At 49.1% G+C, this 24,129-nt stretch overlaps 1 protein-coding gene across 9 annotated transcripts in view; it reads right to left on the bottom strand.

The window, feature by feature from the left end:
- The window catches only part of ncor1 (nuclear receptor corepressor 1), a 458,529-nt gene that overhangs the window by 353,883 nt on the left and 80,517 nt on the right, over positions 1-24,129 (bottom strand). For all 9 annotated transcript variants that reach the window (XM_072470035.1, XM_072470042.1, XM_072470044.1 and 6 more), the window contains 2 exons: positions 23,476-23,532; positions 523-575 (listed from right to left, as the gene is read on the bottom strand). In XM_072470035.1, the coding sequence (XP_072326136.1) occupies positions 523-575; positions 23,476-23,532 (110 nt within the window). The remainder of the gene's footprint in view (positions 1-522; positions 576-23,475; positions 23,533-24,129) is intronic.

Genomic DNA, 24,129 nt, shown 5'->3' with positions numbered 1-24,129 from the left:
TGCCAGCACTTGGCCTATAGCCTTGAATATTATGAGGTGCCAAATACTCATCCAGGTACTTTCTAAAGGATGTGAGGCATCCTGCCTCTACCATCCTCCCAGGCAGCGCGTTCCAGGCAGTCACCACCCTCTGGGTAAAGAAATTTTCCTTCAAATCCCCACTAAACCTCCTGCCCCTGACCTTGAAATTGTGTCCCCTCGTGACTGACCCTTCAACTAAAGGAGCAGCTGTTCCCTATCCACCCTGACCATGCCCCTCATAATCCTGTACACCTTGATCAGGTTGCCCCTCGGTCTTCTCTGCTCCAGACCCAAGCCTGTCCAACCTCTCTTCATAACTTAAATGTTCCATCCCAGGCAACATCCTGGTGAATCGCCTTTCAGAGTCGGTTTTCACAGGCCACTAGGAGAGTAGCCCATAACTTACATCACAGAGCGATATTCAGCAAGGTGGGCTGAGAGCAGCAAACCCGGAGTTTAATATTATTCAAGCCCATTCAGAGCATGCCAGATGTTACTTACGTTTTGATGTTTTCATGATAAATCTTCGTATCAGATGGCTGGTTGTAAAGTGGCTGAAAAGGTAGAGATCAGTTGATAATGTAAATATGTCAGTGAACATTCATGATCAAAAGAAAACCAAAACAAAGTAATCTCTAGCCGACCAATCTCAGAATAAAAACACCTGCCTTACTCATTATATCGACTGATCCACTTGGAAAAGTGTCAAAAATTCATGTTATGGTTTATAATGGGCACAGAGAACAACTAAACTCACCTTCCCTGGAGGTCCATAACTAACCACATTCTGACCACAAATTGTTCAGTATGGGTTTACTTAGTTTTGTTTGCAAATAAACAAAGGTGACTACCCTCTGCTCACCTGCAGACAATGTCCAGATCTACCAACACACAGAAGCTCTGTGATTCATGGTCCTGTGCTAAACTATCTGACCCTACAATTCCTGCATTGGGACACTGTGGGCCTGTAAGGTCTGACTAGTTTGTGGAGTGTCAGATGATACTGTCCCATCTCCCAAAGTAATTTTCCATCCTTTCAATTTTTCATAGGTCTGTGCAGCATCTGCATACACTACAAAGCTACCTAACATGACAAATGGTGACTAAATATTCAGGCTTGGGCTGACAAGTGGCAAGTTACATTCGTGCCACACAAGTGCTAGGCAATGCCCATCTCCTATAAGACAGGATATAACCATCGTCCCTTGATATTCAATGGCATTACCATTGCTGAATTCTCCCATAATCAACATCCTGGTGGTCACCATTGATCAGAAACTGAACTGGACCCGGCCACATTAATACTATGGCTACCAGGGCAGGTCAACGGCTAGGACTTCTACAGCAAGTAACTCACCTCCTGACCCCCCCAAAGCCTGTCCACCATCTACACGGCACAAGTCAGGAGTGTAATGGAATACTCTTCACTTGCCTGGATGAGTGCAGCTCCAACAACACTCAAGAAGTTCGACACCATTCAGGACAAAGCAGCCCGCTTGATTGCTCACCCTTTCACAAACATTCATTCTCTCCACCACCGACGAACAGTGGCAGACGTGTGTACCATCTACGAAATGCACTACAGTAACTCACCAAGGTTCCTTGGGCAGCACATTCCAAACCCATGATCACTACCATCTAAAAGGACAAGGACAGCAGATACCTGAGAACACCACCACCTGGAGGTTCCCCTCCCAAGTCACTCGCCATCCTGACTTGGAAATATATCGCCGTTCCTTCACTGTCGCTGGAGCAACATCCTGGAACTCCCTCCCTAACAGCACAGTGGGTGTACCTATACCTCAGGGACTGCAGCGGTTCAAGGCAACTCACCACCATCTTCTGAAGGGCAACTAGGGATGGGCAATAAATGCTGGCCTAACCAGCGATGCCCACATCCCATAAATCATTGAATTTACAGTGCAGAAGGAGGCCATTTGGCCCATCGAGTATGTACCAGCCCTTGGAAAGAGCACCCCACTAAAGCCCACACCTCCACCCTATCCCCATAGCTCAGTAACCCCACCTAACCTTTTTGGACACTGAGGGCAATTTAGCATAGCCAATCCACCTAACCTGCACGTCTTTGGACTGTGGGAGGAATCCCACGCAGACACGGGGAGAACGTGCAGACTCCGCACAGACAGTGACCCAAGCCGAGAATCGAATCTGAGACCCTGGAGCTGTCAAGCAACAGTACTAACCACAGCGAGATATGCACCTTGAATTCGCCACACAATATGCATAATTCCGTTGAAGGAAAATTTCACGAGGCAAACAGTAGGAACTTACAAAAATCCTGACTGGTAAACTGAAAAATAAACATATTTGAAACTGGAAATCAAAGACTTGTTCAAAAAATAAACAGAACTGGAAACTTAGGGAAGCCTTTGGAGAAAAAGTAACTGCTTAACCTAACTTTGGTCATCATATTAGATATATACAGGAACTGTCTGTGGGGTAGACTGTGAGGTGCATCAACAACTTAGTGCCATTGATACCATGCTGCTGAGGTGATTATAGGGTGTGCTATGCCCTGCTCAGGTAATGGAAATCCAGTTTCTATATACAGTTTGACGTAAACCGTTACATTAAAATGTTTGGAAAGTATCCAATATTAAAAAAACTTTAAAAAGAAAAGTCATTACATATATTTTATTGAGTTTTGGATAAGTGATAGTGAACTAGTTATTCAGAGCTGGAAATAGAAACTTGGAAAATAGGAGGAGGCCATTCGGCCCTTCGAGCCTGCGCCACCATTCAATATGATCATGGCTGATCATCCAACGCAACAGCCGAATGCCGCTTTCCCCCCCGATCCTTTGATCCCCTTTGCCCGAAGTGTTACATCTAACTGCTTCTTGAAAACATAAAATGTTTTGGCATCAACCACTTTGTGTGGTAGCGAATGCCACAGGCTGACCACTCTCTGGGTGAAGTAATTTCTCCTCACCTCTGTCCGAAATGGTCTATCTTGTATCCTCAGACTGTGACCCGTGGTCTTGGACACCTCCACCATAAGTCCCGAAAGACGTGCTGTTAGGTGAATTGGACATTCTGAATTCTCCCTCAGTGTACCCGAACAGGTGCCGGAGTGTGGCGACTAGGGGCTTTTCACAGTAACTTCACTGCAGTGTTAATGTAAGCCTGCTTGTGACACTAATAAAGATTATTATCGGGAACATCCTTTTTCTTTTATCTACCCTGTCTAGTCCTGTTAGAATTTTATACGTTTCTATTCGAGGTCGCCCTCATTCTTCTCAACTTCAGCGAATACAATCCTAACTGACTTAATCGCTCCTCATAAGTCAGTCCTGCCATCCCTGGAATCAGTCTGGTAAACCTTCGCTGCACTCCCTCTCGAGCTAGAACATCCTTCCTCAGATAAGGGGACCAAAACTGCACACACTATTCCAGGTGTGGCCTCACCATGGCCCTGTATAATTGCAGCAAGACACCCCTGCTCCTGCACTCGAATCCTCCCTTTTTATAAAGTGGGGTTACATTAGCTACCCTCCAAACTGTAGGAACTGTTCCAGAATCTAGAGAATCTTGGAAGATGACCACCAATGCATCCACTATTTCGAGGACCATTTCAGCACTCTGGGAAGTAGATTATCAGAGCCTGGAGATTTATCAGTATTCAATTGCATCAATTTCCCCACCACCATTTCTCTATTATTACTGATCTCCTCCAGTTCCTCCCTCACAATAAACCCTGCGTTCCCCAACATATCTGAAATTGATTTTAAAAAAATTTTTTTTTTTTTTAAGAGTACCCAATTCTTTTTTTTTTCCAATTATGGGACAATTTAGGATGGCCCCCACCTCCCCTGCACATCTTTGGGTGGTGGGGGTGAGACTCACGCAGACAAGGGGAGAATGTGCAAACTCCAGACAGACAGTAACCCAGGGCCGGGATCGAACCCGGGTCCTCGATGCTGTGAGGCAGCAGTGCTAACCACTACACCATCGTGCCGCTCTTCTGGAATCATTTTTGTGTCCTCCTTTGTAAAGACACAACCAAAATAAGGGCAGCACGGTAGCACAAGTGGATAGCACTGTGGCTTCACAGCGCCAGGGTCCCAGGTTCGATTCCCCGCTGGGTCACTGTCTGTGCGGAGTCTGCACGTTCTCCCAGTGTCTGCGTGGGTTTCCTCCGGGTGCTCCGGTTTCCTCCCACAGTCCAAAGATGTGCAGGTTAGGTGGATTGGCCATGATAAATTGCCCTTAGTGTCCAAAAAGGTTAGGAGGGGTTATTGGGTTATGGGGATAGGGCGGAAGTGAGGGCTTAAGTGGGTCGGTGCAGACTCGATGGGCCAAATGGCCTCCTTCTGCACTGTATGATCTATATCTATATCTATATGTATTTAATTGCTCAGCCATGTCTGTGTTCCCCCATTCTCAAGTCCCCTGTTTCTGATTGCAGGGGACCTACATTTGTCTTCACCAATCTTCTTCTCTTCGCAAACCTATAGAAATATTTACAGTCAGTTTTTATGATCCCTCCAAGCTTACTCTCGTACTCTATTTTACCCTTCTTAATCAATACTTTGGTCCTCCTTTGCTGAATTCTAAACTGCTCCCAATCCTCAGACCTGTTGTTTTTCTTGGCCAATTTGTATGCTTCTTCCTTGGATCGAATACTATCCCTAATTTCCTTGTAAGCCATGGTTGGGCCACCTTTCCCGTTTCACTTTTGCACCAAACAGGAATAAACAATTATTGCAGTTCCCCCATGCGCTCCTTGAATGTTTGCCATTGCCTTTACACTGTCATCCTGTTAAGTAATGTTCCCCAATCGATCAAAGCCACCTTGAGCCTCATACCATCATAGTTTCCTTTAAGATTCAGGACCCTAGTCTCAGAATCAACTTTGTCACTCTCCATCTTGATGAAAAATATATTATATTATGGTCACTCATTCCTAGGGGGTCGCGCACAACAAGATTTCCAATGATTCCTTTCTCATTGCACAATACCCAGTCGAGGATGACCTGTTATCTAGTCTGTTCTTCAATGTATTGGTCCAGAAAACCATATACACTCCAGGAATTCCTCCTCTAGGGTATTCATAGAATAATAGAATCCCTACAGTGCAGAAGGAGACCATTAGGGCCATCAAATTTGCACCAACCCTCCAAAAGAGCGCCCTACCAAAGCCCAATCCCTGCCCTATCCCCATAACGCCACCTAAACATTGGACACTAAGGGGCAATTTAGCATGGCCAATCCACCTATCTAATTTGCACATCTTTGGACTGTGGGAGGAAACACATGTAGACATGAGGAGGACGTGCAAACTTCACACAGTCCCCAGAGGTCGGAATCAATCCCAGGTCCCTGGCACTATGAGGCAGCAGAGCTAACCACTGTGCCGCCATTGTGACTAATTTGATTTGCCCAATCTATATGCAGATTAAAATCACCCATAATTACAGATGTTCCTTTATGAATGAAAATGAAATGAAAATCGCTTATTGTCACAAGTAGGCTTCAAATGAAGTTACTGTGAAAAGCCCCTAGTCGCCACATTCCGGCACCTGTTCGGGGAGGCTGTTACGGGAATCGAACCGTGCTGCTGGCCTGCCTTGGTCTGCTTTCAAAGCCAGCGATTTAGCCCAGTGTGCTAAACAGCCCCAGATCGCCTGTATCTCTAATTTCCTGTTTTAACGCTATTCCCAACATTACCACTACAGTTTGGGGGTCTATATACAACCCCTGTTAATGTTTTTTGCCTCTTGCTGTTTCTCAGCTTTACCCATTGAGATTCCACATTGTCGGAGCTAATATCCCTCCTCGCTATTGTGTTAATTTCCTCTTTAACCAGCAATGCAACTTCACCACCTTTCCCTTTTTGTCTGTCCTTCCTAAATACTGAATACCTCTGGATATTCAGTTCCCATCCCTGGTCACCTTACAGCCATGTCTCTGCAATCCCGATTATATCATACCCGTTTGCATCTACTTGCGTGTTTAATTCATCCACTTTATTTTGAATGTTCTGCGCGTTAAGTCACAAAGCCGTTAAATTGTCTTTTTAACATTACTTTTCCCGTTCTCACTATTTTTCCCTGTGGCCCTGTTTGAATCTGGCCTTTGGTTTATCTGCTTATCATTTTTTTATTCCCTTTTCTGTCTTTTGCTTTTTTCCTGGATTCCCGTCCTCTGATCTCTTGCATTGCCTCCCAACCCCGTCATTTTAGTTTAAACCTTCTCCAGTCACTCTTGACAAACACGCCCCCAGGACGTCAGTCCCGGTCCTGCCCAGGTGTAACCCGTCCAGTTTGTACTGGCCCCACCTCCCCCAGAACCGGTCCCAATGTCCCAGGAATCTGAAACCCTCCCCCTCACACCATCTCTTCAGCCACGTATTCATCCGATATATCCTGCTATTTCTAGTCTGACTAGCACGTGGCACTGGTAGTGAGGTCACTACCTTTGAGGTGCGACTTCTCAACTTTCTTCCTAACTCTTGATATTCTGCTTAGGTCCCAGTAACCAAGTAACTTAGCTTTAGTCCACCACTTACAAAACTCTGGCTATGTGTAACCATTGTGTTACAATAAGGTCTGAAAAGAGTACCCACCACAAGGGATCTAGTGTATTCCTTCGTACATCCACCAAACCGCAGTTTGGTGGAATCGCAGTTGAACAGGAAAGATTTGGTTGTGAATGGTCTGGACCAATAGTCTAGAGAACATGAATTGAAATCCTTCCACAACAGTCTGAGCATTTAAATTCAATTTTAAAAATCTGTAAATAAAAAGATGGTATAGTGACTGGTCATTTAGTAATCTCCGCCAATTACAAAAACAAACCTGATTAACTCACACACATTAACTTCAGTGGCAGAAGGAGCTGGCCCTGCTATAGGTGCTGAGTTCTGTCTGATAACATGCCTTCACTGTGAAGAACCTGCCATCATTTCCTCACTGAAGGGCAGGCCACTTTTTGCAGTCACTACAGAAATGTAAGAGTCCGATAGAAAAAAATCACCAAGAAGGCGAATGAAATTTTAGCCTTTATAACTAGAGGGGCAGAGTGGTGAACGATACAAAACCATGGTTACACTACATCTAGAGGACTGAGTATCACACCTTAGAAATTGGCCTTGGAAGCCATGAAGATTCACCAGAATGTTATCAAGATCAAATCTGCTCCTAGACTAATAAACAATACACAGAGCCTTAAAAAAACACATACTCAGACAAGGGGGGTAGGTACATAATGGTGAGTGGGAAGCTGGAGGGGGTGAGAGTGGTACTTGTAAACATATATGCTCCGAATTGGGGCGACGTGGAATTTATGAGGCGGTATTAGGTAAGATCCCAGACTTAGAGTCACATAACCTGACCATGGGAAGGGACTTCAATACAGTCATTGATCTGGAATTGAACCGGACCGGTCAAAATCCAGGTCAGGGAGGAGGCCGGCTGCGGCAAAGGAATTGAAGGGTTTTATGGAACAGATGGGGGGAGTAGGCCCATGGAGATTTGCATGGCCGAGGACGAAGGAGTTTTCCTTTTTTTTCACATGTCCACAAGGTATACTCTCGCATCGACTTTTTTGTTCTGAGCAGGGTGCTAATACCGACGGTGATGGATACTGAGTATTCGGCAATTGCAGTGTCGGATTATGCCCCGCACTGGGTGGATCTACGGGTTAGTGTGGAGAGAAGGCAACGCCCGCTGTGGAGACTGGATGTGGGGTTGCTAGCAACGAACCGATCTGTGGGCGGGTTAACAAGTCCATCCAGAACTACCTGGAAACAAATGATACGGAGGAGGTCTCTGCAGCGACGGTCTGGGAAGCTTTGAAGGCAGTAGTCAGAGGGGAATTAATTTTGATACGGGCCCACAGAGAAAAGGTGGAACGGGCTGAGAGGGATAGATTAGTGGAGGAGATACTCCAGGTGGACAGGAGATACTCGGAGGCCCCGGAAGCGGGGCTACTGAGGGAGCGGCGGAGGTTACAGGTGGAGTTTGGGATGTTGAACACAGGGAAAGCAGCGGAACAGTTGAGGAAGGCAAGGGGAGCGAGCTATGAGTATGGGGAAAAGGCAAGCAGAATGTTAGCGCACCAGCTCAGGAAAAGAGAGGCGGCCAGGGAGATAGGTAAAGTAAAGAGTAGAGACGGTAATACTGTCCTGGACCCAGCGGGGGTGAACGAGGTGTTTAAGGACTTTTACAGTAAATTATATGAATCGGAACCCCCGGCTGGGGTGGCGGGGATGAGGCAATTTCTGGATCAGTTGAGGTTCCCGAGGGTGGAGGAGGACCTGGTGGAGGGACTGGGAGCCCCAATTGAGATTGAGGAAATAATCAAGGGGCTGGAGGGCATGCAGTCGGGCAAGGCCCCGGGGCCTGACGGCTACCCGGTGGAATTCTATAAGAAGTTTTCAGAGATATTGAGCCTACTGCCGGTGAGGACATTTAACGAAGCAAGAGAGAAGGGAGTCCTCCCCCCAACAATGTCGCAGGCCTCGATATTCATTGATCCTGAAACGGGAGAAGGATCCGGAGCAATGCAGGTCATACAGGCCAATTTCTCTACTGAATGTGGATGCCAAACTGCTGGCGAAGATACTGGCCACAAGGATAGAGGACTGTGTCCCGGGGGTGATAGGGGAAGGCCAGACGGGATTTGTTAAGGGCAGGCAACTCAAGGCGAATGTTCGAAGGCTTCTAAATGTTATTATGATGCCCTCAGAAGGAGAGGAGGCGGAAGTGGTGGTAGCGATGGATGCGAGAAGGCTTTTGATCGGGTGGTGTCGAATTTTTTTTTTTTTTTTTTTAATATATTTTATTAAAGTTTTCAAACACAATTTTTCCACTTTACAAATCAACATAAAAAATAACACAATAGCTAAAAAGTAACATTATTTAAATAAAATAGTGAACTAACAAAGTAACAAAAAAATAGTGCTCCCCCCACCCCCCCCTCTGGGCTGCTGCTGACGATCTATTTTCCCTTAACGTTCCGCGAGATAGTCAAGGAACGGTTGCCACCGCCTGGAGAACCCCTGAACCGATCCTCTCAGCGCAAACTTAATTCGTTCCAGTTTTATGAACCCTGCCATGTCGTTTATCCAGGCCTCCATGCCGGGGGGTTTCACTTCCTTCCACATAAGTAAGATCCTTCGCCGGGCTACCAGGGACGGAAAGGCCAGAATATCGGCCTCTTTCGCCTCCTGCACTCCCAGCTCTTCCGCTACCCCAAATATAGCTAACCCCCAGCCTGGCTTGACCCGGACCTTCGCCACCTTTGAAATCACCTTTGCCACTCCCCTTCAGTACTCATCCAGTGCCGGACACGACCAGAACATGTGTGTGTGGTTCGCCGGGCTTCCCGAGCACCTCCCGTGCCTGTCCTCCACTCCGAAGAACCTGCTCAGTCTTGCTCCCGTCATGTGTGCTCTGTGTAGAACCTTGAATTGTATCAGGCTAAGCCTGGCACACGAGGAAGAGGAATTTACCCTACTTAGGGCATCAGCCCACAGCCCCTCCTCAATCTCCTCCCCCAGCCCTTCTTCCCATTTTCCTTTCAGCTCCTCTACCAGCGCCTCCCCCTCGTCTCCTGATATATTTCGGACACTTTGCCCTCCCCGACCCATACCCACGAAATCACTCTATCCTGGATCCTGTGTGTCGGGAGCAGCGGAAATTCCCTCACCTGTTGCCTCGTAAGCGCCCTCACTTGCATATATCTGTAGATATTCCCCGGGAGCAACTCATATTTTTCCTCCAGCGCTCCCAGGCTCGCAAATTCCCCATCAATAAACAAGTCTCTCAATCTCCTAATTCCTGCCCGATGCCAGCTCTGGAACCCTCTGTCCATCCTTCCTGGGACAAACCTATGGTTATTCCTGATCGGGGACCACACCGAGGCACCCGTCACCCCCCTGTGTCGCCTCCATTGCCCCCAGATCCTTAAGGTTGCCACCACCACTGGGTTTGTGGTATAACTTTTTCGGGGAAAGCAGCAGCGGCGCCATCACCAGCGCCTTTAGGCTCGTTCCTTTACAGGACGCCATCTCCAGCCTCTTCCACACTGCCCCCTCTCCCTCCCTCATCCACTTACAAACAAAAGCCACATTGGCGGTCCAGTAGTAGTCGTCCAAATTCGGCAACGCCAGTCCCCCTCTGTCCCTGCTGCGCTGCAGGAACCCCCTCCTTACCCTCGGGGTCTTCCCTGCCCACACAAAACTCATAACACTCCTGTCTATTTTCTTGAAAAAGGCCTCAGTGATCAGAATGGGGAGACATTGAAACACAAAAAGAAACCTTGGGAGGACCATCATTTTTACCGCCTGCACTCTGCCCGCCAGTGAGAGCGGCAGCATATCCCACCTCTTGAAATCCTGCTCCACCAGCCGCGTCAGATTGAGTTTGTGTAGAGTTCCCCAGCTCCTAGCTACCTGGATCCCCAAATATCGGAAGCTCCTTTCCACTCTCCTTAACGGCAGGCCGTCTATCCCTCTTCCCTGATCCCCAGGGTGTACTACGAAAAGCTCACTCTTCCCCATATTTAGCCTATATCCCGAACAATCTCCAAACTCCCTCCATATCTGCATAACCTGTCATCCCCTCTACAGGATCCGCCACATATAGCAGTAGGTCACCTGCGTAGAGTGACACTCGATGTTCCTCTCCCCCTCTAACCACCCCCCTCCATTTCTTAGAGTCTCTCAACACTATGGCCAGTGGTTCAATTGCCAACGCGAACAGTAATGGGGACAGGGAACACCCATGCCTTGTTCCCCTATGTAACCGAAAATACTCCGATCTTTGCCGATTTGTGATTACACTTGCCACTGGGGCCCCATATAGGAGTTTGACCCAACTGACAAACCCCTCCCCGAACCCAAACCTCCTCAACACCTCCCATAGATACTCCCACTCTACCCTATCGAATGCCTTCTCTGCATCCATCGCTACCACTATCTCTGCCTCCCCCTCCGCTGGGGGCATCATTATCATCCCCAACAGCCGTTGCACGTTGACATTCAGTTGTCTCCCCTTTACAAACCCGGTCTGGTCTTCATGCACCACCCCCGGGACACAATCCTCGATGCCAGCACTTTTGCCAGCAACTTGGCGTCTACATTCAGGAGCGAGATAGGCCTATATGACCCGCATTGCAGCGGATCTTTATCCCGCTTCAGGATTAGTGATATCGTCGCCTCCGACATTGTCGGGGGTAGAGTCCCCCCTTCTCTGGCCTCGTTAAAGGTTCTCGCCAGCAGCGGGGCCAACAAGTCCACATATTTCCTGTAAAATTCCACCGCGAACCCGTCTGGTTCCGGGGCCTTCCCTGCCTGCATGTTCCCAGCCCTTTAGTCACCTCATCCACCTCAATTGGCACCCCCAGACCTGCCACCTCCTGCTCCTCCACCCTCGGGAACGTTAGTTGGTCCAGAAACTGTTGCATTCCCTCTTTTCCCTCTGGGGGTTGGGACCTATATAGCCTCTCATAAAAGGTCTTAAACACCTCATTTACCTTCCCTGCTCTCCGCTCCGTAGTTCCCGTTTCATCCCTGACTCTCCCAATTTCCCTCGCCACTATCCTCTTGCGAAGTTGGTGGGCCAGCAGCCGGCTCGCCTTTTCCCCATATTCGTATCTCATTCCCTGTGCCTTCCTCCACTGTGCCTCTGCCTTCCCTGTGGTCAGCAGGTCAAATTCCGTCTGAAGTCTTCGCCTCTCTCTATATAGTACGAAGTCTTACAACACCAGGTTAAAGTCCAACAGGTTTGTTTCGATGTCACTAGCTTTCGGAGCGCTGCTCCTTCCTCAGGTGAATGCAGAGGTCTGTTCCAGAAACACATATATAGACAAATTCAAAGATGCCAAACAATGCTAGGAATGCGAGCATTAGCAGGTGATTAAATCTTTACAGATCCAGAGATGGGGTAACCCCAGGTTAATGAGGTGTGAATTGTCTCAAGCCAGGACAGTTGGTAGGATTTTGCAGGCCAGATGGTGGGGGATGAATGTAATGCGACATGAATCCCAGGTCCCGGTTGAGGCCGCACTCATGTGTGTGGAACTTCCAGTCGGGGAACACCTCAGTAGTCAAGGGCATTCAGCCTCTGATCTCCGGGTAAGCGTTCTCCAAGGCAGCCTTCAGGACCCGCGACAACGCAGAATCGCCGAGCAGAAACTTATAGCCAAGTTCCGCACACGAGTGCGGCCTCAACCGGGACCTGGGATTCATGTCGCATTACATTCATCCCCCACCATCTGGCCTGCAAAATCCTACCAACTGTCCTGGCTTGATACAATTTACACCTCTTTAACCTGGGGTTACCCCATCTCTGGATCTGTAAAGATTTAATCACCAGCTAATGCTCGCATTCCTAGCATTGTTTGGCATCTTTGAATTTGTCTATATATGTGTTTCTGGAACAGACCTCTGCATTCACCTGAGGAAGGAGCAGCGCTCCGAAAGCTAGTGACATCGAAACAAACCTGTTGGACTTTAACCTGGTGTTGTAAGACTTCGTACTGTGCTCACCCCAGTCCAACGCCGGCATCTCCACATCTCTCTATATAGTCCTTCGTCCGGGACCTCCGCATATCTTTTATCCACCCTCAAAATCTCCCCCACTAATCTCTCCCTTTCTTTGCCCTCTTTTTTCTCCTTGTAAGCCCTAATGGAGATCAACTCTCCCCTGACCACCGCCTTCAGCGCTTCCCATACTAACCCCACCTGGATCTCACCATCATCATTGGCCTCCAGGTACCTCTCAATACATCCCCGCACCCTTCCACAGACCCCCTCATCCACCAATAGTCCCACATCCAGTCGCCAGAGTGGGCGCTGTTCCCCCTCCTCTCCTAGTTCCAGATCTACCCAGTGCGGGGCATGGTCTGAAACGGCTATAGCCGAATACTCCGTGTTCCTGCCACCTTCGAAATCAGTGCCCTACTCAAAACAAAGAAATCTATCCGGGAGTATACCTTATGGAAATGGGAGAAAAAGGAGAACTCTTTGGCCAACGGCCTAGCAAATCTCCACGGATCCACTTCCCCCATTTGCTCCATGAACCCCCTAAGCACCTTGGCCGCTGCTGGCCTTCTTCCGGTCCTGGATCTAGACCGATCTAACCCTGGATCCAGCACAGTATTGAAATCCCCCCCGATTACCAGGCTTCCCACCTCCAGGTCCGGGATACATCCCAGCATCTGCTTCATAAATCCCGCGTCATCCCAGTTCGTGGCATATACATTTACCAGCACGACCTCCTTTCCCTGCAATCTACCACTCACCATCACATATCTACCCCCGTTGTCCACCACTATATTCCTAGCCTCGAACGACACCCGTTTCCCCAACAAGCTCGCCACCCCTCTATTTTTCGCATCCAACCCTGAGTGGAACACCTGTCCCACCCATCCTTTCCTTAACCTAACCTGATCCGCCACCTTCAGATGCTTCTCCTGAAGCATGACCACATCTGCCTTCAGTCCTTTTAAGTGCGCGAACACTCGGTCCCTCTTAATCGGCCCATTTAGGCCTCTCACATTCCACGTGATCAGCCGGATTGGGGGGCCGCCCGCCCCACCCGCCGATTAGCCATCCCTTATTCTGGGACAGTCCCCCGTCCGGGTCCCGTGCACCCACCCATCCCCCAGGCGGCGCCCCCCCGTCCCGACCACCTCTTCCCTTGCCAGCTCCCTCTTGCTCCCAGCAGCAGCAACCCAGTTGATCCCCCCCCCCCCACTAGATCCCCATCTAGCATGGTTACTCCCCCCATGATGCTTCCGAAAGTCAGCTGACTCCAACTGACCCCAGCTTCCCCCACTCTCTCCTTGACCCCCCCCCCCCCCCGGTGTGTGGAACTCTCATCCTTCTTGCGCCTATCTTCCCGCCATCATCTCCCTAGCGCGGGGTGTAGCCATGTAAAATGGCTGCGTTCCGATTTATCTGGCCAAAACCCAGTTTAAAACGGCTAACCCGAAAGACTGCTGGGAAAAGCAGCCAAGAAGACACAAGCAGGCAGCTGCAGACAGGTTTGCATATTCAGCTCTGGGAACGTAGCCCAGATCGATACTCAGGGCTATCAACAGCCCATCCACCCAGGTATTCTCAGTTTCATTCAGGACTGTTTACACCTAATCAACTCAGACATCCACAGTTAAATCGGCTATCCCCGGGAACAATTGCAACATATTAGCAATTGAATACCGGGCCAGACCTGTCGGCGCCTGCAGTGGCCGAAACAAAGACAGGTGAGCGACCACCCCCCGATCGACTAATCGCCTCACCATTGGACACATCGACCCCAGAGATTGGGGACAGATCCAATCACTTGGGACTCGGGGTCAAGGGCCGCCCCGGGAGGCGGGAAGCCCCTGGGCCCTATAAAAGTGAAGGTCCAAGGTCAGATCTCTCTCTCTCTCCTCTTCGCCTGCTCGAGACCTTCGCAAGACCAGCCACCGTGTATCGTAAGTTTGAATCCAACAATCGCTATCCGGTAGAGACACCTAGCCACCGACCTGTAGCAGCCTTTTGAATCCCGGGGGCCAGAGTTGATTGGACAAGCCATTCGTTTCCCTGACCTGGTGGGCTCTTCCTAAGTTAAGTATTGGCCAGCAGTGATAGGTTTGTTATATAGAAAGTAGTATTTGGGTATTAATATTGCTTGTTGTATATAATAAATGACCATTGTTTTAATCCTTACTAAGCGGTGTGCTGTGTTATTAATCATAACCTGAACTTGAACCACATGGCGGTATCATAAAGATACCTGGCGACTCATGAGCAAAGGTGACCTAAACAGAGCAAATAGACTAAGGTTAAAAAGAGCAACAGGGGAAAAACCCGCGCTTTCCTGGATCAGCCCGCCCCCTATGGCGCAGCTCCCCCATCCCCCATCCCCCATTCCCCATCCCCCCCTCAGTCCCTTTTTCCACCGGCGCCCACATTTCTCAGTGTCCCCCCCCCCCCCCCCCCACCACCCCCGTCAAGAGGAGAAAAAACCCCGTCTATCGTCTCGATACTGTGAACCTCCCATTCCCCAATTTACATTTCTATACATCGACATCGCCGTCTCCCCCACAGCATCAGTCCCTCAGTTCTGGTCCAGTTTCTCTTCTTGGATGAACATAAGAACTAGGAACAGGAGTAGGCCATCTGGCCCCTCGAGCCTGCTCCGCCATTCAATGAGATCATGGCTGACCTTTTGTGGACTCAGATCCACTTTCCGGCCTGAACACCATAACCCTTAATCCCTTTATTCTTCAAAAAACTATCTATCTTTATCTTAAAAACATTTAATGAAGGAGCCTCTACTGCTTCACTGGGCAAGGAATTCCATAGATTCACAACCCTTTGGGTGAAGAAGTTCCTCCTAAACTCAGTCCTAAATCCACTTCCCCTTATTTTGAGGCTATGCCCCCCAGTTCTGCTTTCACCCGCCAGTGGAAACAACCTGCCCGCATCTATCCTATCTATTCCCTTCATAATCTTATATGTTTCTATACATATAAGGTACATATACCATGAAGGTCCATGCCTCATCCGTCGTTTCAAAGTAGTAATGTTTGCCTTGGTGCGTGACCCACAATCGCGCTGGCTGCAGCATCCCAAACTTTATTTTCTTCTTGTGAAGCACCGCCTTGGCCTTATTAAAGCTCGCCCTCCCTCTCGCCACCTCCGCGCTCCAGTCCTGATACACTCGTATCACTGCATTCTCCCACCTGCTACTCCGTACCTTCTTGGCCCAGCTCAAAACAGCCTCTCTGTCGGTGAAGCGGTGAAATCTCACCACTATCTCCCTTGGTGGTTCTCCAGCCTTTGGTCTCCTCACAAGGACCCGGTGAGCCCCTTCCACGTCCAGGGGGCCCCAGCTCCCATTAGCGAATGGAGCATCGTGCTCACATAAGCCCCAACGTCAGCTCCCTCCACTCCTTCGGGGAGACCCAAAATCCGGAGGTTCTTTCTCCTCGAGCTGTTCTCCAGGACTTCGAGCCTTTCGATACACCTCTTATGTAGCGCCTCGTGCGTCTCCATTTTTACCGCTAGGCCCAGAATCTCATCCTCGTTTTCGGATTCCTTTGCCTTCACCCCACGGAGCTCTATCGCCTGTGCCTTGTGTGTTTCTTTTAGCCCTTCGATTGCCAATAACATCGGCGCCAGCACCTCCTTCTTTAATTCCTCCACACACCGTCGGAGGAATTCCTGCTGGTTCGGGCCCCATGTCGTCTGGGCTCCATCCGTCGCCATCTTGCTTCTTCCTTCTCTTCTCTGCCGCTGCTCCAAAGGATCCTTCGCAATCTGGCCACTACCACCGATCCTTTCCATACACACCGGGGGGGACTCCTTCCTTCGTCACCCCACAATAGGTTTGGTCCGAAAAAATTTGCGTTGGGGCTCCCGAAAAGAGCCCAAAAGTCCGTTAGAACGGGAGCTGCCGAAACGTGCGGCTTAGCAGTGCATCGTTGCAACCGGAAGTCGGGTGGTGTGGAATTACCTGTGGGAGGCGCTGGGAAGGTTTGGGTTTGGTGAGGGCTTTATTGACTGGGTGCGGTTGCTCTATCAGGCACCAGTAGCGAGTGTGTGTTCTAAGCGGCTGAGGTCGGAATATTTTAAACTACACCGAGGGTGCCCACTCTCGCCGTTACTGTTTGCTCTGGCCATAAAGCCATTGGCCATGATGTTAAGAGCCTCGAGGAACTGGAAAGGGCTGGTTCGGGGTGGATGTGGAGCACCGGGTCTCGCTCTACGCAGATGACCTGCTCTTGTACATTTCGGACCCTTTGGAGGGGATGGGGGAAGTAATACGAATCTTGGGGGAATTTGGCAATTTTTCGGGGTATAAATTGAACATGGAGAAAAGCGAGTTGTTTGCGATCCAGGCAAGAGCACAGGAGAAGAGACTGGGAAAACTGCCGCTTAGAACGGTAGGGAAGAGCTTGCGATATCTGGGAATCCAGGTGGCCCGGAAATGGGAGGTACTACACAAGTTAAACCTATCCCGGTTGGTAGAACAAATGGAAGGGGACTTTAAAAGATGGGACATGCTCCCGCTATCACTGGCGGGGATAGTACATACCGTAAAAATGACGGTCCTCCCCAACGGGTGAATAAGGTTATTTTGGGCTTTAACATGAAAAATGAAAATCGCTTATTGTCACGAGTAGGCTTCAAATGAAGTTACTGTGAAAAGCCCCTCGTCGCCACATTCTGGCACCTGTTCGGGGAGGCTGGTACAGGAATCGAGCCGTGCTGCTGGCCTGCCTTGGTCTGCTTTAAAAGCCAGCGATTTAGCCCAGTGTGCTAGGGCTTTGTGTGGGCGAGTAAAACCCCGCGAGTGCAGAGAGTGTTGCTGGAGCGCAGTCGGGGGGATGGTGGGTTGGCGCTGCCGAACTTCTGCAATTACTACTGGGCGGCTAATATAGCCATGATTAGGAAGTGGGTAGTGGGGGAGGGATCGACATGGGAGCGGATGGAGACAGTGTCATGTAAAGACACCAGTCTGGGAGCATTGGTAACGGTACCTCTGCCGTTCTCGCCGGCCCGATGCTCCACAAGTCCGGTGGTGGTGGCGACTCTGAGGATCTGGGGGCAATGGAGGAGATATGAGAGAGTGGGGGGAGCATCAATTTGGACACCGATTTATAATAAGCACAGGTTTGTACCAGGTAGGCTAGATGGCGGGTTCCAGCGTTGGCAGAGGGCACGAATTGGAAGGATGGGGAATCTATTTATAGACGGGAGATTTCCCAGCTTGAAAGCTTTGGAGGACAAATTTAAATTGCCAGCAGGGAATGGTTTTCGGTATTTGCAGGTGCGAAACTTCCTGAGAAAACAGATGCCGGCCTTTCTGCTGTTGCCGCCACGGAGGATACAGGATAGAGTACTTTCCAGTACCTGGGTGGGAGAGGGGAAGGAATCGGATATTTACCAGGAGCTTTCGGAGGCGGAGGAAACTCCGGTGGAGGAGCTTCAGGGCAAGTGAGAGGGCAAGCTAGGAGGAGAGATAGAGGCGGGGCTATGGGCGGATGCCCTAGGCAAGGTTAATACCTCCTCATCATGCGCCAGGCTTAGCCTGATACAATTTAAGGGAGTCCACCTGGCACACATGACAGCGGCTAGGATGAGCAGGTTTTTCAGGGTAGAGGATAGGTGTGCGAGGTGCGCGGGAAGCCCAGCAAATCATGTCCACATGTTTTGGGCATGCCCAAAGCTTAAGAGGGTTTTGGCAGGATTTTGCTAAGGCAATGTCCACGGTGCTAAAAACACGGGTGGTGCCGAGTCCAAAGGTAGTGATCTTTGGAATGTCGGAAGATCCGGGAGTTCAGGGGGGCGAAAGAGGTCGACGTCTTGGCCTTTGCCTCCCTGGTAGCCTGGAGACGGATCTTGTTAATGTGGAGGCACTCAAAGCCCCCGTGTGTAGAGAACATGTCTCGAGAAAATAAAGTTTGCCTGAAGAGGGTCAATGTTAAGGTTCTCCCGGAGGTGGCAGCCGTTCGTCGACTTTCTCGGGGAAAATTAAAATGTCAGCAGATGCAGTATTCCAAGGGGGGGGTTGTTGTTGTATGGTTGGGGTGTGTGATGATTGGGGGGGGGGGGGGGGGGGGGGGGGGGGGTGTTTATTTTACCATGTTGATGTCGTTGTTTATGTTACTGTTATAAAAATGTTCAAATACCTTAATAAAATATTATTTTTAAAAAACATACAACACAAACCGATCCCATGAAAAGTATACATCGAACTTTGATTTGCCTTTTCTCTTTCAAGATGCTTTAATTTCCTTTAATAGATTTCTTCTCAGCCCTGGATCTGCACCTTTAGTGCTCTAAGCTACAGGCTTTGGACCAGGTGCAGGAAGGTGGGATTAGAAAGGACACCTTATCCCTCGGGCTAGCATGGACAAGATCGGCCGAATGGCCTCCTTCTGTGCTGTTCTATGGTTCAAATGTGGACAAGGTTGGGAAAGTAGAATTTATTCGGCACCCCTCGCCATCCTGAGATTGGTAATAATGGGCCTTCGCCCTCAGCGATTCGGTTCTGTAGTAACTGATTGGCTTGCTAAGCAATTTAACAACTTGACCATTTATTGTGAAATGTGTCGGATAGATTGTACAGAGGGGGCAGATTCCCTTTCCTCATCGGACCCAAATCATTCAGCATCTTTCAAGTTCTGCTTTCCTGACATGGCACAAAACACTAGATTTAATTACATTTTCCAATCATAAAATTATTGGGTTACGGGGATAGGGTGGAGACGTGGGTTTGAGTGCTCTTTGCAGACTCGATGGGCCGAATGGCCTCCTTCTGCACTGTAAGTTCTATGATTCTATGATAAGCTCTGCACCATTTGGTCCATACCAGAAGCACCAGCCAATTGCATCCACAAGGTTCATGTGTGCAGAGGTTTGTATCCCTCCCTTGGCGTGGAGCCTCATCCACGTTGTGTTGTCGTCCCAATAACCTCCAACGGGTAAAGAGTGCAGAATAATAGCAACAGAAGGCTGTGTGACCTCTTCTGAAGGTGGAATGATTTGGCAGAGAAGTCCCTCATTTGATTTAGCCTGCCTGTGATGGTCCTGAACAGCCCTGGGAGCCTCACATAAACACCTAGAGCAAAGAACAAAGAAAAGTACAGCACAGGAACAGGCCCTTCGGCCCTCCAAGCCCGTGCCGACCATGCTGCCCCACTAAACTATAATCTTCTACACTTCCTGGGTCCGTATCCCTCTATTCCCATCCTATTCATGTATTTGTCAAGATTCCCCTCAAAAGTCACTATTGTCCCTGCTTCCACCACCTCCTCCGGCAGCGAGTTCCAGGCACCCACCACCCTCTGTGTAAAACCCCCTGTCTGCTTTCTCATTTCTGCTGCCAAGCCTAATCTTTTTCTGTGTCAATTTTCTCCAATTCTGCCTGCAAAACAACCACTCATTTCGGAGGTGTTGGTCCAAGGTCACAAGTCACCCTCTGTTACTTTACACATCAAATTGTCAACACCAACATGATATTCAACTTGAGAAGCATCACAACCAAATGAAGCACGATACCAAGCACGAAGGACCCAGGTTCGATTCCAGGTCACTGCGTGTGTGGAGTTGGCACTTTCTCCCCATGTCTGTGTGAGCTTCCTCCCACAGTCCAAAGATGTGCAGGTTAGGTGGGGTTACAGGGATTACGGGGATAGGGTGGGGGAGTGGGCCTAAAGAGAGTGCTCTTTCAGAGGGTCGGTGCAGGCATGATGGGTTGAATGGCCTCCTGCTGCACTGTAGGGATTCTATGATTCAGTCCTGCCTTCCCTCGATAGAACACACATGCGTTGTCTAGCAGGGGTTGCTAGAAACTAAACAACGAGTGGAAACCAGAGGCAATTTTTCACCTGTTCTTGCCCAGGAACAGTATGACCCAGTCAACCTCTCCCCCCACTGCCACTGAGATCAGTGAACTCAGCAAATGAACAAGCCTGCTTACACATTAATAATTCGGAGCCACCAATCCCTTCAGGGACCATTCCATTCCCATGTTAACAGTTCTTTTGCTGACCAACAGCATTTGACTGCTGTAGGCAGTTTGGAAAAACAACAGAAATAATAAGATCAGATGAAGGGTGGGAGGCGGCTTGTATGAGGCATAAACATTGGCATGAACCTGTTGTGTTCAATTGCCAATTTGTGTGGTAAATCTATGCATTTACATGTAATAATTTCACAGATTGCTTCCAAGATAAACAACCCCAAAGTCAGAGCAGCACCATCAGCACTCCACTACCGGGTCATTAAGAAACAGACCTGTACCCACCAAACTGTACCCCAGTGTTACAGAGCATCTGTCCTGTCCTCACCAGCACCGTACCCCAGTGTTACAGAGCATCAGTCCTGTCCCCACCAACACCATACCCCAGTGTTACAGAGAATCAATCCTGTCCCCACCAACACTGTACCCCAGTGTTACAGAGCATCAGTCCCGTCCCCACCAACACTGTACCCCAGTGTTACAGAGCATCAGTCCCGTCCCCACCAACACCGTACCCCAGTGTTACAGAGCATCAGTCCTGTCCCCACCAACACCATACCCCAGTGTTACAGAGCATCAGTCCCGTCCCCACCAACACTGTACCCCAGTGTTACAGAGCATCAGTCCCGTCCCCACCAACACCGTACCCCAGTGTTACAGAGCATCAGTCCTGTCCCCACCAACACCATACCCCAGTGTTACAGAGCATCAGTCCTGTTCCCACCAACACTGTACCCCAGTGTTACAGAGCATCAGTCCCGTCCCCACCAACACTGTACCCCAGTGTTACAGAGCATCAGTCCTGTCCCCACCAACACCATACCCCAGTGTTACAGAGCATCAGTCCTGTTCCCACCAACACTGTACCCCAGTGTTACAGAGCATCAGTCCCGTCCCCACCAACACTGTACCCCAGTGTTACAGAGCATCAGTCCTGTTCCCACCAACACCGTACCCCAGTGTTACAGAGAATCAATCCTGTCCCCACCAACACCATACCCCAGTGTTACAGAGCATCAGTCCCGTCCCCACCAACACTGTACCCCAGTGTTACAGAGCATCAGTCCTGTCCCCACCAACACTGTACCCCAGTGTTACAGAGCATCAATCCTGTCCCCACCAACACTGTACCCCAGTGTTACAGAGCATCAGTCCTGTCCCCACCAACACTGTACCCCAATGTTACAGAGCATCAGTCCTGTTCCCACCAACACTGTATCCCAATGTTACAGAGCATCAGTCCTGTCCCCACCAACACTGTACCCCAGTGTTACAGAGCATCAATCCCGTCCCCACCAACACTGTACCCCAGTGTTACAGAGCATCAATCCCGTCCCCACCAACACTGTACCCCAGTGTTACAGAGCATCAGTCCTGTCCCCACCAACACTGTACCCCAGTGTTACAGAGCATCAATCCCGTCCCCACCAACACTGTACCCCAGTGTTACAGAGCATCAGTCCTGTTCCCATCAACACTGTACCCCAGTGTTACAGAGCATCAGTCCTGTCCCCACCAACACTGTACCCCAGTGTTACAGAGCATCAATCCCGTCCCCACCAACACTGTACCCCAGTGTTACAGAGCATCAATCCCGTCCCCACCAACACTGTACCCCAGTGTTACAGAGCATCAATCCCGTCCCCACCAACACTGTACCCCAGTGTTACAGAGCATCAGTCCTGTCCCCACCAACACTGTACCCCAGTGTTACAGAGCATCAATCCCGTCCCCACCAACACTGTACCCCAGTGTTACAGAGCATCAGTCCTGTTCCCATCAACACTGTACCCCAGTGTTACAGAGCATCAGTCCTGTCCCCACCAACACTGTACCCCAGTGTTACAGAGCATCAATCCCGTCCCCACCAACACTGTACCCCAGTGTTACAGAGCATCAGTCCCGTCCCCACCAACACCGTACCCCAGTGTTACAGAGCATCAGTCCTGTTCCCACCAACACTGTACCCCAGTGTTACAGAGCATCAGTCCTGTTCCCACCAACACTGTACCCCAATGCTCTACAGTGTCAGCCCTGCGATATTATAGTGTCAGAAAGGTCCCCACCAGTACTGTACCCAATTCTATATTGTGTGCAGTTTTGGTCTCCATAGTAAAGCAAGGATAAACAGGCACTGCAGGTGGTGCAGCAAAGGTCTCTGGGATGAAATGGTTGTCTGATGATGAGGCTGAGTAAATTGGGTATATATTCTCCGAAGTTTAGAAGAATGAGAGGTGATCTCATTGTAATAAATGAGAATCCAAAGGGGCTTCAGGGTGGACTCTGAGGAGTTGTTTCCCTTGGATGGGGAAATCTAGGAACATGGGGGCGTGTTCGAGAGAAGATGCTGATCATTTAGGACTGAGATGAGGAGAAATTTCTTGACTCAAAGTGTTGTGAATCTTTGGAATTCTCTGCCCCGGAGGGTTGTGAATGCTCCATCACTGAAATATTTAATGCTGAGACAGGCAGATTATTTATCTCTCAGGGAATCAAGCGATATGGGGAATAGGCAAGAGAGTGGAGTTGAAACCAGAGGTCAGCAAGTTAACAGTGAATGGCGGAGCAGATTCAACAGGTCATGTGGCCTATTGCTGCTCCAATTTCTTACATTATATTCAGAGCTGTAAATGCTCCCTGGAGACAGACCCCAGGTTTTGCTGATGATTTCTCTGGTTCGAGAGATACAAATATAACATTTCACATGTCCAGCATTGTACTTATCGATGCACAGAACTAGCACAGGAATCTGGCATCGTTGCTGATTAGGTATTGGTCGCTCCATATTGTCCAATCACTGCTCAGGTCAGGTCATGATTTGTAATCGTCATCTGTAACCATTTGATAGTCATAATACAGGGGTAATAGCCTACCCCAGAGAAATCACTGAAACCTAGAAGCTTTCAACCGATTCAGAATATTACCAGTAAAGTGGATATATGACACGGGTATGTACACTTACCAGCTCCACTCTTGGACCCAGACCTTCAAGTATTTTGTGAGCTTCCTCTGCTTTTTTCTGTCAACAAGAATAATTGTTTACACAAGCATCCTGACATTACAAATATTTAAATAAATAATTTCTCTCATAATGACCTTCTGCATGTTTTTGCAATTGACCATCTTTTATCCCCCGTTCCCAGCACAACAAAGTAGCTTCTGCTAAGTTTATCTGTCCTCATAACCGGGCACAGAACACCAATTTACACTGAAACCAGGATAAACTAAAGCAAGGCAGATTGGTAATGTTATCAAGGTGATCAATCAAGATGCATGGGGGTTTGTACAACCTCTTGATATGAGGGTTCATCTGGTCCAGGGACAATCTTAGCACAAGTTTAGTTCAACTCAGGCTCCATGTGCACAACCATGGCTATGGAACCATCCAATTCTGTGGTCATTCCCAGCACAGCTGTTGTTAATTGTTCTCCTTTACAAATTCCCACTGTTCTGTGGGGGTGATGGGGATAGTCTCAATTGCCTTCATTCATTTTTCAATCCCACTGGATGAAGGTTCAGAGACCCTTCAAGGTACATTAGCCATAACAGTGATTCAGAACATCGGGTAATCAGGATGACACCTGGAAGAAAGTTTTGGGTAAACAGATGCCGCTGA

Source organism: Scyliorhinus torazame, chromosome 12 (assembly GCF_047496885.1).
Source record: "Scyliorhinus torazame isolate Kashiwa2021f chromosome 12, sScyTor2.1, whole genome shotgun sequence".
NCBI lineage: Eukaryota > Metazoa > Chordata > Chondrichthyes > Carcharhiniformes > Scyliorhinidae > Scyliorhinus > Scyliorhinus torazame.
This window is presented reverse-complemented; position numbering and strand designations above follow the sequence as displayed.